The 17130-nt window shown below is 35.0% G+C and overlaps 1 protein-coding gene across 8 annotated transcripts in view; it reads right to left on the reverse strand.

The window, feature by feature from the left end:
* BRINP3 (BMP/retinoic acid inducible neural specific 3) overlaps window positions 1-17130 on the reverse strand; it is a 394820-nt gene that overhangs the window by 110230 nt on the left and 267460 nt on the right. For all 8 annotated transcript variants that reach the window (XM_070602587.1, XM_070602590.1, XM_070602593.1 and 5 more), the window contains one exon: window positions 14044-14280. In XM_070602587.1, coding sequence (XP_070458688.1) covers window positions 14044-14280 — 237 coding nt within the window. The remainder of the gene's footprint in view (window positions 1-14043; window positions 14281-17130) is intronic.

Below are 17130 nucleotides of genomic sequence, written 5' to 3' on the forward strand. Positions count from 1 at the left end.
CTGGTCCATCTAGATAATCTATCATTTTATCATGAGAAGAAATACATGACAGTTGCTTAAGCTCTTATTCAGATGCGAGAGATAGAAAAGAAGACAAAAAAAAATGCCTCAAAATATCTAGGTAAAAAAAAACACAATATAGCACAGAGGTAAAGTATTTTTATATCTTAGAATCGTTTTTTAGAATATGCCTTTTGAAAAGATAAATGGTGTTGCGGTTACTATGACATTCCAAGATGCAGTGAATAAGGTAAATTGAATCAAATGCCTGAGCAATGTCTGGCCACACACACACACATATATATATATATATATTTTATCTCATTCATCAATCAAACAACATATATTGTGATATATACTGTGTCTACTAAATATAGCACAGTTTGCTAGTTTCTCTGTAACGATAGAAAGAAGTATGATATTCTCTGCTCTCAAGAAACATCAAACTCTTTTGAGAGAGTTGCGATGACGGCATGCATCTAGGTCTGGAAATTCATCAGGCAGACTGGAACAGGAGAAGGCATTTGGCAGAAAGCCTTCAGGATCTATATCAGGAATTGTCACATTAAACACCTGCTTGGCACTCTACAGCCGTCTTACTTCAGATGATGTTAAAACGTTAATTGAAGTACAGAATAAAATTTGGTAATGGCAAAGGTGATATTCATAACATATTAAATATGATACAGCCAGGCAGAGATGAATCAGAATGGAAACACCAGCCAATCAGAACAAAGAGCAGTGAAAACCAGATTGGTTTTGCTCTATCAGTCTTGATGCTAAATATTGTCTCTGGTGCTGGGGACAGCTGCAAGTTACACTATGGCCAATGAGCAGATTATCACAATTAAAACGTACATAGATATTGTGAGAATCACAATTGACACTTGATATTATGAAAAGCTTATTTTCTTTCCCTTACTCTTATATCCCAATTACCAATCTCTATAAAGCAATCATGTTATAAATATAAGCATATGATTGCCAAAAAGCCTTACCCACGAAAAGGCATATTACATGCGATAGTTAATTTAGAATGGGAATTTTATATCTTGTTCCTCTAGTCTAAATAAAGTAACTGAATAACAAATAAGATAACTGAAGTTTTAAGAGATTAAATGGCTTACTAACGACCCATAGCTTGTTATTGATAAAGTTTGTGTATCTGATGTTCAACTATTCAGTTTGTACGAAATGATGGTTACAGTGGATTGAACGTGTCAAAATTCACTTAACAATATATACGTCTCATTCCCTGCTAATACAAAAGACCGTAGAACTTCACTTAGCAAGAGCAAAACATATATCCATCTGAGATTATATGGTTAGGTAACATAGAGTATGATGTTTTTAGTTGCTTGTGTCTGAAAAGCCAACTGTGGCTGACATTTCGCTATTCACAAATATTCTGGATCCTCTTCTTTTCTAGGCATATAGTAAAATGGCATTTCTCTGTTTCCTTTCAAATTCAGCTTGGCCATACAATGTGATCAGAGGTAGGTGAATTGCTTCCCAACAATTCACATTAAATGCCAGCAATTCACATAAAAGCCAGTGGCGATTTACTGCACTCTTTCCTCTGCCTCCAAAACCAAACCCCTCCAGATGGTGAGCTTCTTCAGCCTAAATCAGGGAGTAAGGTCAATGTGGTGCAGAGACTTCAGCTAACCTTTGTGGCCATGTAGTATGAGCGAGAAATGAACTTTGTTTATATCTGAGATCTTAGTGGAGGGTTGTTACTGCAGTGTTACCAAGCTGATCTTGACTTACACAGAAATGGGAGCCAGAAATGGAGAGGAGAGGATGCGTTGAAGAAAGCCAAAGCCTACCCTTCCAGCACTGACTTAGTGGATCTTGGGTGTGTCAAGGACCCTTCATCAGAGGGTGGGATGATGACAACCCATGTTAAGCAGTGGGGAAACAGCTGGGAAAATTGTTGCCTGTGGTAACTGGGGATGAAGATCATGTACCCAATAAATTCGCAGTGCCAGGGAAGATGTCAGAAAATAGAGTGTTAGTTCTGTTGCTAATGACGGTTTCTGGCAAGGTGTGGAAAGATACCATGGCACACCTTGATTACCCTCTGTGACCATGACACATTGCTCCAGATGGAGGCTGCACTGTTAGTCTGCATCCTGGAGTGAAGAGACTTAGGGAAGACATCCAGCCAACCCACAGCGGATGAGTGGTATGAGGAAAAAATAAGCTGTAATATACTCCAAAGAGAACTTTCGATTGTGCATTTCTGAAGCATTACCACCTCAAACTTAGAAGAGAACTGGTGAATTTGAAAGCAGAAATAAAAGGGAATAAAAAGAGAAACAATGAATCAGGTAGAGTTGAAAGAGGCAACTGCTTCTCAACTCCCAATATTAAAATAATTGATTTAGTTACAATGGTCAATTAAAAGTCAGTCTCAGGGCCGGCCAGGTTACATAGTGGTTAAGTTCAGTGCACTCTGCTTCATCGGCCTGCTGTTCACAGGTTTGGATCCTGGGTGCAGACACGTACCACTCATCAGCCATGCTGCGGCGGCATCCCATATACAAAACAGAGGAAGATGGGCACTGATGTTAGCTCAGGGCTAATCTTCTTCAGCACAAAGAGGAAGATCGGCAATGGATGTTAGCTCAGGGCCAATCTTCCTCACAAAAAACAACAACAAAAAGTGCTTAGCAAGGATAAAATCTAGTGTCTGGCCTCCATGTTTTTTGTCAAGGCCACAGAATAGATTAAGCTGTTTTAGAGTGTATGCCCACTAAAATGTGTAGCACCCAGTAAATACTCTCAATGAGACAAGGCACAAGTAAAGGAGTTCCATACTTCAAACGAGAGAGGGAGGAGGGGAAATAGAGTGAAAAAAAAATTAGCAAATATAAAAATCCTATCTAGGGAAAACTGTGGGTGTGGCTATTGGCCCATGAAATTGACTGAACTCAAATGGATAAACGATCAATGAATTTTTGTGTGAGTTGTACTGCCAAAGAAACCACGACTCCAGGCTAAAAAGCATGTGAAGTATGATTTAAACATGACCTTTGATTCCCAATCTTGGGCAGAAAGCAGGCTGAGAAAGCTGTTCCTTAGGCATATTCTCCAATTCTCACCTCAAAGGTGGCAAAGGAGGATAATGGAACAGAAAGGTCATACGTAGGTTGGAATTTTGAAACAGCAGAGAAGCGAGCTACTCACAGAGGGAAAAATTGAGGACAAACCAAGGAATATTTTCCACCTCCAGGTTGGGGTCCTCAGCTTGTCTTCCCAGTGGCATCTCATAATTGCTATAAACTTGAATTTGCCTTGTGTCTCCTGTTTTTTCCCTTTCTGTCTGGAAGTGTTAACTATGGTTATTCCGATTAAGTCTGCCTTGCTATATGTCTTGAATAGATCACCTACTGTTTGGTTCCTATGTCTCTATAACAAAAGAAGCCACATCTGGATTGGGTTAAGAGGATGTCGAGTCTCACTGCACTGAGTTGGACTCAGTAATAGATGGGACTTTCGTTCTGTCTCTCTTGGGGATGGGATGAGTGTGTTCTGCATCCGAGAAGAAGATGGAATTGAGTATCTGGTTTTCAGAATAGTGGAGTGTGGAATCATTACAACTTTTCTCAAATATTCAAGATCGCTTTTAGGCAAAAAGCCCTTCTTGAGGCAGACAGGGATAATCTGTTTTGATCAACGAAATTTTAGCATGTGCACCACATATTGCTCTCTGGCTAAGCTTTGAGACTCAGTGCACACAGAGCCCACCATGTTTTTTCCTTCTCCCATGGTGATGACTTTTCTGCTCGGGGGCTGGTCTGTCAGTCTGAGTCCTGGAATGAGGAGCCAGAGCAGAATCCTCAGCAAACTTGCAATGGTCAAGTGAGGAAGAAATAAACTTTAACAGTATAATCCAAAGATATTTGGGTGTTCTTTATTACTGGAGAATTACTAACCTGTCCAGAAGGATCAATAACCTCAAATTGGCTTAACAATGAAGAAAATTTATGAAGGAAGGCTCATGTCACTGAGACTCTAAAGGCAAGGGGAACTTGAACAGGTGTAATTCAACAGCTCGCGGATGTAATCAAAGAAACAGATTTTCTGCCTTGACGGCTCAAACAACTCCTGTGGTTGCAAGATGACCCTCTAAAGCTCTTATAACTATGTTCTTCTTTCATATCTAAGAAGAAAAATTTATAGCATTCCCTATAGCTGTTGTGGAAAAATAAGGAATCTTTCTTCTCCCCTAGATACTCCTAGAAATAAATGTCTGGGTCACATTGACCCATTTTTTCATGTGTCTTGAACTGATGTCTGTAGCCAGAGGAATGGATTTTTGTCATTTGCTCTCGTGAGTCAGAGAGCAATTCTGGATCTCAATATGAGCTCAGTCCTACACTCTGTGCCAATACTCAGAATGGGAATGGAGGTTCCTTAAAGAAAATCTGGGATACATTAGTGTGAGGGAAGGAGAGTGAACACTGAGCAGCAAACAGAAGGATTTTATTAAAGTGGACTGTTACTTAAAATTCAAATCTTTTATTCAGATACAGTTATTTTCCCTGGAAAATATCCTTTTCCTGTAAACTGATAGTTAAATACCATTTGAGGGAGAAACTGCTTTTGAGAAAGAAAATTAAGAATAGTTTACATAAAAATAACAAGAGGAGGGACCAGCCTGGTGGCATAGTGATTAAGTTCGTGTGCTTCACTTTGTTGACCCCAGATTTGCCAGTTCAGATCCTGGGTGTGGACCTATGCACCGCTTATCAAACCATGCTGTGGCAGGCGTCCCACATATAAAGAAGAGAAAGCTGGCACAGATGGTAGTTTAGGACCAATCTTCCTCAGCAAAAAAGAGGAGAATTGGTGGCAGATGTTAGCTCAGGGCTAATCTTCCTCAAAAAAAAATAAATAACAAGAGGAAATAGATTATTTTTTTTACAGTTTGTAAATCAAGTTAACCCAACTTTTATAGTACATTTTGCCATTACAGTATTAGGAAATTTACCCATTTTCAGATGCAGTGTCCAATGGACAGTGTTGTCTAAAAGTAACACCTCAACAATTCCCATTACAAGGCAGACTCTAGCTGCCATTCTTGGCACATCAAATGGATATCCTTACATTTAATAGGACATGATCCTGATAAAGATCTATGTTGACAGCATACTGTACACCTTCGATTTCCTACACATCAAATGATAACACAATTCTTCCAAAGACTAAAGACGTCATGTCAAAAAATGTCTAAAAGATTTGTGCTCTATGTAAACCAAGCCTTTTATTTTTTCTTAAGATTATTTCTTAGATCATATTTTGTAGATATAGCATAAGTAATTTTCTTATTCATCCAAAATAGAGTTGAGGATAATTTACAATATTATATGGAAGAGATACTGTATTGCCATCTATTTAGTGGTTCTTTATTTTTCTGGTAATTTTGGTAAATGGTTGCATAATCCAAATGAAAATTTGGAAAATGAAAAGTTTGATTTTAATCATTTAGATAGATCTGTAATACTGTGAGGACTTCCAGTTTTTTCCTTAGATTAGAATCTTTCATCCAGATTTGGGTGGAAGTTGTCTTTAAGTAATTGGCAAAAAAATTGTTGTTTTTATCTAATTAAATATAACATAAGTTTCTGTTTGATTTCTGCTACTGTGAGGGTGCGTGTGAGTTTCATTTTATTCTGCTTCTATACTTTCCTATATCTTTCCCTATTTCTTTATCTTGTAGTCTTTCATTCACAATAATCAATGTTACATCTATGCCGTCACTATTTCTTAATAAACAAAATTAATTTATTTATAAAAATGTAAAGGTAGAGAACTAACGGATATGTTTCAATATAGTTCTTACAACTGAAAATTCTCAGGTTGCCAGATATGAAGAAAGGAATACATTCTATTTTGAAATTTTCTGACACTTTTATTTGCAGGCTGTAAAAGGTGTACTTTCCAGGACTTGTATATTACAGAAAAAATGAATCCTATATAATCAAATATTAAAATGGCTCAGCATTCTCTGCTAATCTGATCCAGAGACGCACGCAACCCAAAGATACTTACAAACAAGTTATCCTGACCCAATACGATTTACAATTTATTTTCTTCCTTTTAGTGTGATGACTGGTAGTACCATTCTAGATTGTTACTCTGTGTATTCTAATTCATGCATTTCGTGTTGTTCTTTGTTTTTAAGGAAGAATTTCCTAAATTCAGATACATCTTCTATTCTGATCAAAGAACAAATACAAACTGATTTTTTCCTCAGCTTCAACAAAAATATCTTTTAAATACGTTGTCTGCATTTTTAAAAAATTTTCAACTTAAGTTGAATTAAATATTTGAAAGTAACCTAAAACTCCACCCCTATTTGCATTGTCTATCAAGAGTATAACTAGGTTTAAATTTCATGCGTATAGATAAATACACACAAATAACTATCTATTGTACCTAATATTGAAGGAAACATTTAAAAAGTGTGCTTGCACACAGTATCACCACTTCCACAATCATAAGGAAAACGAAATAAGCTGGTGCATTTCCTCACCATCAAGGTACTTAGAATAAAGTGTATCAACTTAAAGGAGCCTGTGGGTGGCGAGAACACTTTAGAAATCTTCTCCCTGTGCAGTATCTGCCTCATTACTTCTTCTATTTTGTTTATCTCTATGAGGCCAAAAACGAAGTTTTATTTCTCAAAAGAAAAGCTCTTCTGAAAACTATCAAATGTGTTCTTCCATACGTTTCACTAGTTTTGAAAGGAGTCCGAGAAAAATATAATGTTTTGCTAGTTGATTAGTTCCAAGTGTGGATAAATGAATGTGGTTTTACTAAAGATACACGTACTATTAAAAAGCTGGGGTTCAAAAAAAAGTTGGGGTTCATTCTTGAACTATCTATATACTGAAATTGAAAACAAACCCTCAAAATTATCTATGATTTATTTCAAGATATTTGATATTTTTGTGTTGCTCTTGCGAATAGTATCCCCTTTTAAAATTTTATTTTCAATTTGTTTCTGGTATATGGTTGCACGAATTTCTTTGTATATTGATCTTTTATACTGCAAATTTGCTAAATTCATTTATTATTCAGAATAGTTTATCTCTGGAAACTATGTGTACAATCATATGATCTCTGAATATGGTAGTTTTAGTCTTCTTTTCCAATACTATGCCTTTTAGTTCTGTTTTTCATGCCTAATTGCACGAGAAAAAGCTTGAGTACAGTTTTCACTAGAAGGTAGAGAGGACATCACTGTCTCATTCTTGCTCTTGGGGAAATCTTTCAAATTTTCACCATTATACAGGAGGTTTTTGTAGAATTTTTTTTCTTTTTCTTTTTCTTTTCTTTTTGAGGAAGATTAGCCCTGAACTAACATCTGCTGCCAATCCTCCTCTTTTTGCTGAGGAAGACTGGCCCTGAGCTAATATCTGTGCCCATCTTCCTCTACTTTAAATGTGGGACACCTGTCACAGCATGGCTTGCCAAGCTGTGCCATGTCAGCACCCTGGATATGAACTGGGGAACCCCAGGCCACTGAAGCAGAACTTGCGAACTTAACCGCTGAATCACCAGGCTGGGCCCTGTAGAATTTTTTAATTAAAATATGGAACGTTCTATTTATTCCTAATTTTCTTAAGGATTTTTTTTAATCCTAAATGACTGTTATTGTCCTGTATTTACTGAGATGTTCACATGATTCTAATCTATTTCCCATTTGTGATGAAATCTGATAAATATTTTTAAACTTTAATCTTGGAATAAATTTCATTTGGTCATAATATATTCTTATTCTTACATACTACTCTCTATAAATTAACAGTATTTGGTTAGAATTTTAGAATTGCTAACCACAATAAAGATCATTTATAATTCTCTTACTCTATTTCTGAAAGAAATTCTCTTGGGGGAGGTATTTTAATAATAGATACTTTTTTTTTAACATGATGAATAATTTAGATTTTCAATCTCATTCTCTGTCAAGTTTGGTAAATTTCCTTTCGGAAAACTGTGTCCATTTCATCCAAATGGGGAAACTTATTGGTGTACAGTTTTTCACAATATTTTCATATGATTTTTATGATTTCTGTAGTATCTCTAGAGATGTGTCCTTTCACATTCCTGATATTATGATTTTGTATATTTCTCAATTTTTTTCTTGATTACCCTTGATAATTATTGCATTTACTAGTTTTTTCAAAGAGCCAATATTTAACTGTGGGTTTTCTCTACTTGCCAAATGCTTTCAATTGCATTGATTTTGGCTATTGTCTTTGTTCCTCTTCTCTAATTAAGGGGAAAGTTATTCTTTTTAAAAATATTTAAGGTAAAATCTTAAATAATTGACTTCCAGGGTCTTTCTTTTCTAAAACATACTTTAAGGCTGTAAATTTCCTCTGAAGCAATTCTTTGGCTGTATTACACAGTTTTTTGATTTGTGCTATTTTCATTGTGGTCCAGTTCAACATATTTTCTCTTTTCTATAATTTTTTCATTGACTTAACTTCTTTTGACTTTTCTTCTTTTTCATAGATTATTTAGAAGTCTAGTAGTTAATTTTCAGGCAGATGAAGATTGACCATTTATCTTCTAGTTATTGATTTCATGGTGGTGGGAAAACATATTCTAACTGATTTCAACCTTTTTGAGTTTGCTCAGGCTTACTTTATAATCTACATATGGTAAAATTTGGTAAATATTCCATTACACTGGAAAAATATGAATTCTGTCATTTTTCTTGTCGTTCAGTGTTGTATATATTTTATTTTAGGTGGTCTGTTAACTTCCTTTTCAAATTCAATGAATCTCTACTGATTGAACAACACGATTGAAAATCAACAACAAATTGATATTCAATGTGTTTGTTCTTTCATTTATTAAAAGATGTTAAAATCTCGCACTATGATTCTGCGTGTGTCTTTTGTTCCTTTGGTTCATTCAAATTTTTCTTCATAGTTTTTGGGGCTATATTATTGTGTACTGACGAAGATTGCCTGAACGTTTTCCTCAGCTTGACTAAACTTTAAACAGGTTTCTTCCTGACAATTGGCTTCTGACCCCCTTTTTCTTCAGAAAACTTGCAATTGTAAATTCTTTCTCTGTCCCTTTAAGATGTAAATCTTATAGGAACCAGAAATAGCTTTCTCGAGGATCTGGGAGTCATCCCTTTGATCCGTAATCATAGCACGCCTGTCTCCCAGTCCCTGTGGGGAAGTAGGAGACTAACTTCAATAAAGGACGATTAGCAAATACAGCTGGCCTCATCAGGGTGACCACTCTCCCTGCTAATGTCCTCTAATAACTTTTCCATGAGCTAATCCCAATGTTTTCAAAATCCTCCTGTCTTTTGTTGCAGAGGAGCTGAGTTCAGTCTCTCTTCCCTATTGTAAGTCTCTCCCTTATTACAACAGTCTTGAAGAAAATACTCTTCCTTGCCCATTTCAGTGGTGTGGTACAGTTTTTATTTGGCAGTTCATATAAACTGATAATTAGGATAGATATTCCTGTTGAACTGACTACTTTATTATTATGAAATATTGTTAGCTCAATTAACGTATCTTGCTTTAAAATTTATTCTAGCATTTTTTTTGGCTACTATTTACATTACATATATTTTCTACCCTTTAACCTCAACCTATCTATGTCTTTAGCATGTCTCTAGTAAACAGCAAACAGGCTTTTATTATTACTGTTGTTGTTGTTGTTATTTTAACCAGGCTTGCAGTATTAGTTCTTTATTTAGAACATTTAATGTATTAAGAAAAATAGAATATTTAATATAATAACCATTACCGTGAGATTATATCTGACCCTACACAATTTATTGAAAAGATAATCCTAACCTTTTCTTTGACATTGCATTTATCTATTTGACTCAAATGATTTTTCTCTTGTTTTCTACTTTATTGTCTTATTTTGAAGTAATCAAATAATTTTTATTTGATTTTCCTCTTATTTTAATTAAACATTTTTTCCTTATTCTAGTGGTTATGTCAGAGACTATAATATATATCCTTGACTTATTTCACACTAATTCAAATCTGTTTTTTTTTTTTAAAGATTTTATTTTTTTCCTTTTTTCTCCCCAAAGCCACCCCCCCCCCCCCCCGGTACATAGTTGTATATTCTTCGTTGTGGGTCCTTCTAGTTGTGGCATGTGGGACGCTGCCTCAGCGTGGTTTGATGAGCAGTGCCATGTCTGCGCCCAGGATTCGAACCAATGAAACACTGGGACACCTGTAGCGGAGCACGCGAACTTAACCACTTGGCCACAGGGCCAGCTCCCAAATTAAATCTCTTAACACATTGTCAACAATGCCAGGACCTTGGCATGCTTATAATATTAACTGTTTCCACTCACCACTGTTATTACACTACTGTCATGTATTACACTCCTCCATATATTTTATTTGCACCTCACATTATAATTATTATTTTGTACAGTTGATATTCATTTATACTTCGTCATGTATATTTGCTGTTTCTAGTATCTTCTTCCCCTTTGCATTTTCATGTTTTCACCCAGCATTTCTTGTCTCAACACATCTGTATTTTCACCTTCATTTTTGAAAATATTGTGAAGTGATATATAATTCTAGATTAACAGTTATCTTCTTTTAGCACTTTAAAGAGGTCAAAATCTGTTGCTCTCTTTGTTCTGACAGTCAGACTTACGGCTACTCTATTGAAAGTAATTTTTTTATTCCCTCTAGTTATATTGAAGAAATTTTTCTGCCTTTTTTCCCAACCATTTTACTACCATGTGCCTATCCTTGGTTTTCTTTGTCTTTATATTTCCTTGTGTTTGCTGTGCGTTTTGAATCTTAAGGTTGAATCTGTAGGTTGTTAGTTTTAAAAAATCTGCATCCATTATGTCTTTGCATATTGTTTACTCCATTTTCCCCTCCACTCATTTTGTGCTTCAAATCAAAAAAAAATATTTTAGGCCCTTTATGCTTATCCCACACGCCTGTTATGCATTTATCCAACATTTTGTTGTTACTTTCCTCACTGTTCCCATTTCTGTCTATTCTGTTAACCTGTCTTCATGTTCACTAACCCTGCCGTCCACTGTGCCAAAACTCCTATTAAAACAAAACTTTGAGTCACTGATTTCAGATACTGCATTTTTATGTTTTAGAATATCCTTTAGTACAATTTTATAGATTCCAAATCTCTTGTGAACTTTCAATACCTTCATCTACTTTATCCTTGTTTTCCTTTATTTTTTTTGAACATTTTGATAATAATTTTCTGAAAACCTTTCCTACTAATTTCAATATCTGGATCATCTTACATCTATCGTCTGCTTTCTTTTCTCTTTGATACTGGCCACAAGGTCTTGTCTGCTCATATGTATTGTAAATTAAGGTTTTATGTCCACCATATATAAAAAGAACTGTAGAGGTTTTAGAAAATGTTTTCACTCTCAAGAGGTTTCGTATTTAAGAAACACTATAGGGAGTTGAGCTTTTTTAGAATCAACTCCTTAGGATCAAGATTTGAGCTATATCAGTGCTGGGTTATAATTGTATAGGACTCAATCTAACTCTGATTTTCCCCGGTTCTTAGGATGTGACACTTTAGAACTTTCAATTAAGGACCTGGTGAGCATTTGTTACTTCAGGCCTGTAACACTGCAGAAAACTCAATTCTATCATTCAGAGATTTTTAATTTACTTCCTTATTCATCTGCTACAGGTGGATTCAAAATAAGGTAACTGTCTTAAAGAGGAGACTGGTTGTGGATTTAAAATCCCGTGAGCCCCCAATTTTCTCACTTAATCTACTATAACTGCAAAACTTTCTTCTAGTTTCTCTGTCTTGGAACAGCAGAATTTTCCAGGGGCTAATCCTAGATTCTCAGCTTTTAAGTCAATCTTGAATTGATAAATGTGCCCCAAGAAAAAGTAGTTGTAGAAACTCGGTGTCAATTCCTCGTTCTCTCCAGTATTTTCCATCTTTGTTTATTTTAATTTCAAGCCCCTCCCTCTAGAGAGTTTTTATTTCTTAAGCACCTGAAAGTCTATGCTAAACTTCACTCTGCTTTCAAAGAATTTTGAGTAGTTCTTTAGCATCCAGCACTACCTAAAATTCAGCAAATATCTTGTGTTAAAACTGAACTTCTTTTGGCCCACTGAGTCTAGAATTTTGTCACTCCATTCTCCACAACCGCTAAAATCTTGGCTGGTTTTCCTCGCTCCCATCAGCCACTCTCTGCCTGGGAGAATACAGAGTCCTCAGCTTCTAGACTAGACCAAGAATTGGCAAATGTCCACAGAATTAAATAAATTAATGAACAAAATAAGAAAGAAAGAAAGAAAGCTGTGAATCCCCAGCTTATATCTCCTGCCAGGAATTTTAGTCCATTTGGTTTTTGTAATTTTAATGATCTATCATGTCTTTAAAAATATAATTTAAAGCGACTATTCATCTTTCTGGTTACTACCAATGGAAGTGTTGGTCTACTTCAATCTATTACATTCTACCTGAAAACAAAACCCCAAATGCTCATTTGGTGATTTTTTTTTAATATCCTTTTCAAGGCAAAATAAAAGGAGTACCATTCTTATGTGAATTCCACAAATATGAGGACTAAGAGGATTCCCTGGTCAAGGGAATAAGGATCTTTGATTCTAGACAAATTTTTTTTTTTTTTTTTTTTTTTGCTGGGGAAGATTTGCCCTGAGGTAATATTTGTGCCAATCTTCCTCTCTTTTTTAGTATGTGGGCTGCCCAGCACAGCATGGCCACTAACAGAGCAGTGTAGGTCCACACTCAGGAACCAAACTCAGGCCACCAAAGCAGAGCGCGCTGAACTTCACCACTAGGCCACCGGGGCTGGCCCTGATTCTAGACAATTTTTCCTGTTCATATAAATAGAAATATTACTAAAATAGAGGAAGATTATATATTACACAGTATTTTGATCAAAATATATCTTAAGAAAACCTAAATCTATTAACTCTTCCTAAATCTGTTTACCTATTATTCTATAATTTAACTTTTATTCTATAACTTGGTGGTTCTACTCCACAAAAAGGTGCTGTTTTGTTGAAACCATCAATTATGTTTTCTCTTATATCATGTTAGCTGTAGGCTTATAATATACAGCCTTTATTATGTTGAGATATGTTCCATTTGTGCCTAATTTGTGAAGTGTTTTTATCAAAAATGGATGTTGAATTTTGTTGTCACTTTATAAGTGTGGTTGGTTGCATGAATCACCAAAAGAATTATAACATCCAAGCATGTAAATGTGACCTCTTGGCAGTTAAAACCTCTTTTGCCCATCTGAAAGTTAGTCATGTCCAACACTTTTGACTAAATGCTACATAATTATACTCACCACACTGTGGGGATTTTTATTTTATCACCAATTATTACATATGCTTTTATCAATATTTTTAATTTTATGCTGAGGCATCCTTAATCTTTTATTAAGTTCAATGCTTTATGAAATGTAGATATTATAAGTTATGAGGTCAATAAAAAGCAATATTGAAAACATATACGAACTTGTAAAGATTCAGAAATAACAAAAAATAAAACCCTCAAATACTACTAACTCAAAATTGATCTAAATTTCATCATAAAAATAAGCAGTTAAGTGAAGGCACACACTCATGAGATTCACGTTAATGTAAACAAGAGAGAGAATAACCGCTCTCTGCATTTTGCCTAACAAGTGAAATTCTGGCCACTAGAAAATCCTGGAGAGGTGTCACAGGTATCAGATTATAAATTCTTATACTGAGAAAGACAAAGACTTTATTAAATGACTAATACATCAGCTCAAGAGCAGATAGGTTCGAGTGCCAATAGTATATAGAAATACACAAAGCAGCATATATGATTCAATAAAATACTGAATAACCAGTAATAAAAGCAATGGAATGCCCATTTGAAAGAATAATAATAAAAAAATTAAATAAAAGCCCTTGCAAGCATGTAATAGCTTCTTCCAAAAGGGCCAATAGTCTTTTCAATATAGTAACTTTTTTGGCAAAGTTTAGAAGTGTTATATTAAAATATATCTCTTACCTGATTCCTCAAAGTCACTGTTGTAGGCTTTCCAGGTTTCAGTTATTCGAAGAAGATTCTCTTCCATGGCTTGAATGTCCATGGAGGGGCAGTTGCATTCTGGAAATTTGGGACCACAATGACACCAGCAGTCATTGTCCTTGCAGATAAACTCTCCCTCGGAATTGCAAGCAATGTAACTCAAGGCTGCTTGAACAAAACGCTCCTGAAGATAGTCCGGAAGCAGCACTTGCAACCCTGAAAGAACAAAGAAATCACCGAAGTTGACTTTGATAAAGAAAAAAGTACAATAGGTATTTGCCATATTCAAAACAGGCCCCAAATTAAGTCTATTAAGTTGTGCGTTTATGTATGCATATTTTAAAACTATCATTAGAGAACTAAGTCTACAAGATTGCAAGTATTTATAATTCTTTTCGACATAGCCTGATTCCACGTCCTGTTTAAGAATTCCCCAAAATTACAGAGGCGTTTAATCTCTCAGACTATCTGATTTTGTTTTTTAAACTTATTTGATTGGTTCTTTGACTTGATCGATCAGAATATTTGCTTATTTTTCGCCAATGTAGATAGAGTCCATCTTCCTTTACTTTTGCAAAGAGGTGTACACATTTATTTTCCACTGTTTGATTACAAATAGTTTTCAACATTTTCATTTTACTTTCAGGCTATCAGCCCACATCTACGTAGATATTGTAATGCAGTAGGTTATAGCATTGGGAAAAGAGTTCTGGATGGTTTCTGGTAATGCTTATTTCATGCCATTAACAACACATAACCTACGTGGCTCTGTTGTTAGGACTGATGACTAAGGCTGACTACGGGAAAGCAGATGCTCTCATTTAGCTGTTTCACAGTTCATTTCCTCGCCATGATTTCAGACGGCCCTAGTGATGCAGGTCATTACTTTTCTACATGAAGTTCAGTAAAGTTGCTATCTATCTCTTAAGAAAAATATCAAAGATGAAAATAAGGGGATAGGATTAACATTTGGGGATTTCTACTGGCTTTACATTCATTATGATATTTTAAGAAAAGATATAGTTTCTGTATCAGCATTTCTTGCTACCTAAGGAAAATTTAATAAAAAGGTTAAATACTCAAATGAATCAGTAGGTAAATTAAACATAAATGTAAAGGAAAATTTGGCCAATACCTAATTTCTATTTACTAGAAAATTGGATTTTTACAGTTTTTACATGGTTCTTTTCTAACCAAAACAAAAAAGGTCAATTTTTTGACCCTTGACCATTATCTATGAGGTTGATTTAATAAAAATCATGGATTGGTGTTTAGGAAAAAAATCTGCTTTGCATGTATCTTGACAATTATACCTGTTTCATTCTTTCAGATTAATTGTCCCGTATTTTGGTAAGGAGAATACTCTTAGCACTATGTATTTATTATTCATTTTTATTTCATCTTAGATAGATAACATTTATTGAACGCTTCTCACTTGAAAGAGAATTTCTAGGTAAAGAATAAATATGCAAATAACTGAGACACAAACTTGCTCTAAAGGTAGTTGCAATATATTTAGGGAAATATCAAATAAATAACTATGTAGTAATACTATACAACAGTACTTAATAACTACTAGAGTTGGGATGCCTATAATTCACTAGATGTAACTAACTGGTTAAACAATTATATGTTTTTCAATGTGCAGAAGCAACAGAGGAAACACACTGGTAGGATCATAGGAACAGAAAGTTTACTTGGTGCTGAGACAGTCCTTAAGGAAGCTGAGTTCTGAGCATAGAGGGTACTGTGATAGTGAGCGTGTGCGACTGGGCAAGTGTCATGAGCTGAGAACCACACAGTAAACCATAGATGTGTCTAGTATTGGAAGGCTAGATTTTTTTAAAACCAACTTTCTTATTAGGAAGAACCAGAAAATATGGAGAAAATATTTAAAATAATCTATTTGAAGGGATCTGAAGGCCAATAATGCAGTGAGGATTTCTGGGGCTAACATGCCAAGGAGAGAATCTTTGGAGAGTAAGCCAACATTGGACATAGTTTTTGTCTTAGAGTTTTGCCCAGTTAGCAAAGCAAAAATTGAAGTTTTGAGGGGCCACCCTGGTGGCATGGTGCTTAAGTTCAAGTGCTGCACTTTGGCAGCCCGGTATTCGCAAGTTCGATCCTGGGCACAGATCTACACAATGCTCATCCAGCCATGCTGTGGTGGCATCCCACATCTAAAATAGAGGAAGATTGGGACAGATAAGGGCCAATCTTCCTCACCAAAAAAAAAAAAAACAGTTTTGAACCAGCATGATAAAGATAGTAAATTCCTCAGGATTTCTTGTAACCCAGCAGGGCTATATGTATCCAAGAAGTAATTTAAAAAACACAAGAAAACACTAGCCTTCACTAGATCTAAAGCATACTTTCAAGTGGTTCAGTTAAAAATGGGAAACAATAGTAAATCTGCTCTAGAAGAAGAAAACTTTTTCAATAATTTTATGTTATGTGTACAAATTTTCAAGCACAGCATCAGAATTCAATAAAAAGTATAGGGAGCACATAAAAAATAAGAAAAGATATAGAGTCTATCAAATATGAACTGTAAATTAATTTCAATCACCTGGTCAAAAATTAAATGACAAAACAGACAATTTTGACAGAGAACTGGAAAGTATAAATGATAAATGGAAATTCTGCAAATAAAAATATATAAATTGGCTTTAAGAAGTAACCCCAATTGATGGGCTTAACAGCAGACCAGTCACAGCTGAAGAGATAATTATCAAACTGGAATATGTCAGAAAAAATAGTGAACATAGAATAATAAAAAGGCAAAGGGATGTAAACTACAGAAGACAGCATAAAAGACACACAGGTCGAAAGTTAAAAGTCTAAAAATACATTTAATTGGAACCCCAGAATGAGAGGAGAAAACTAAAGCAGCAATATTTAGTGAAAAATATATAAAAAAATTACAAAATCGATGAGAGACATCACGAAAATTGTAATTTGTGCCACAAAAATATATGTTCTAGCAACAAAAAAAACTAAGTGAAAATGAGCAGCTGACCAGTGCCCTTCAATTTCAGACTCCTCTCAATAATATATATGAAGTCA

Source organism: Equus przewalskii, chromosome 31 (genome assembly GCF_037783145.1).
Source record: "Equus przewalskii isolate Varuska chromosome 31, EquPr2, whole genome shotgun sequence".
Taxonomy (NCBI): domain Eukaryota; kingdom Metazoa; phylum Chordata; class Mammalia; order Perissodactyla; family Equidae; genus Equus; species Equus przewalskii.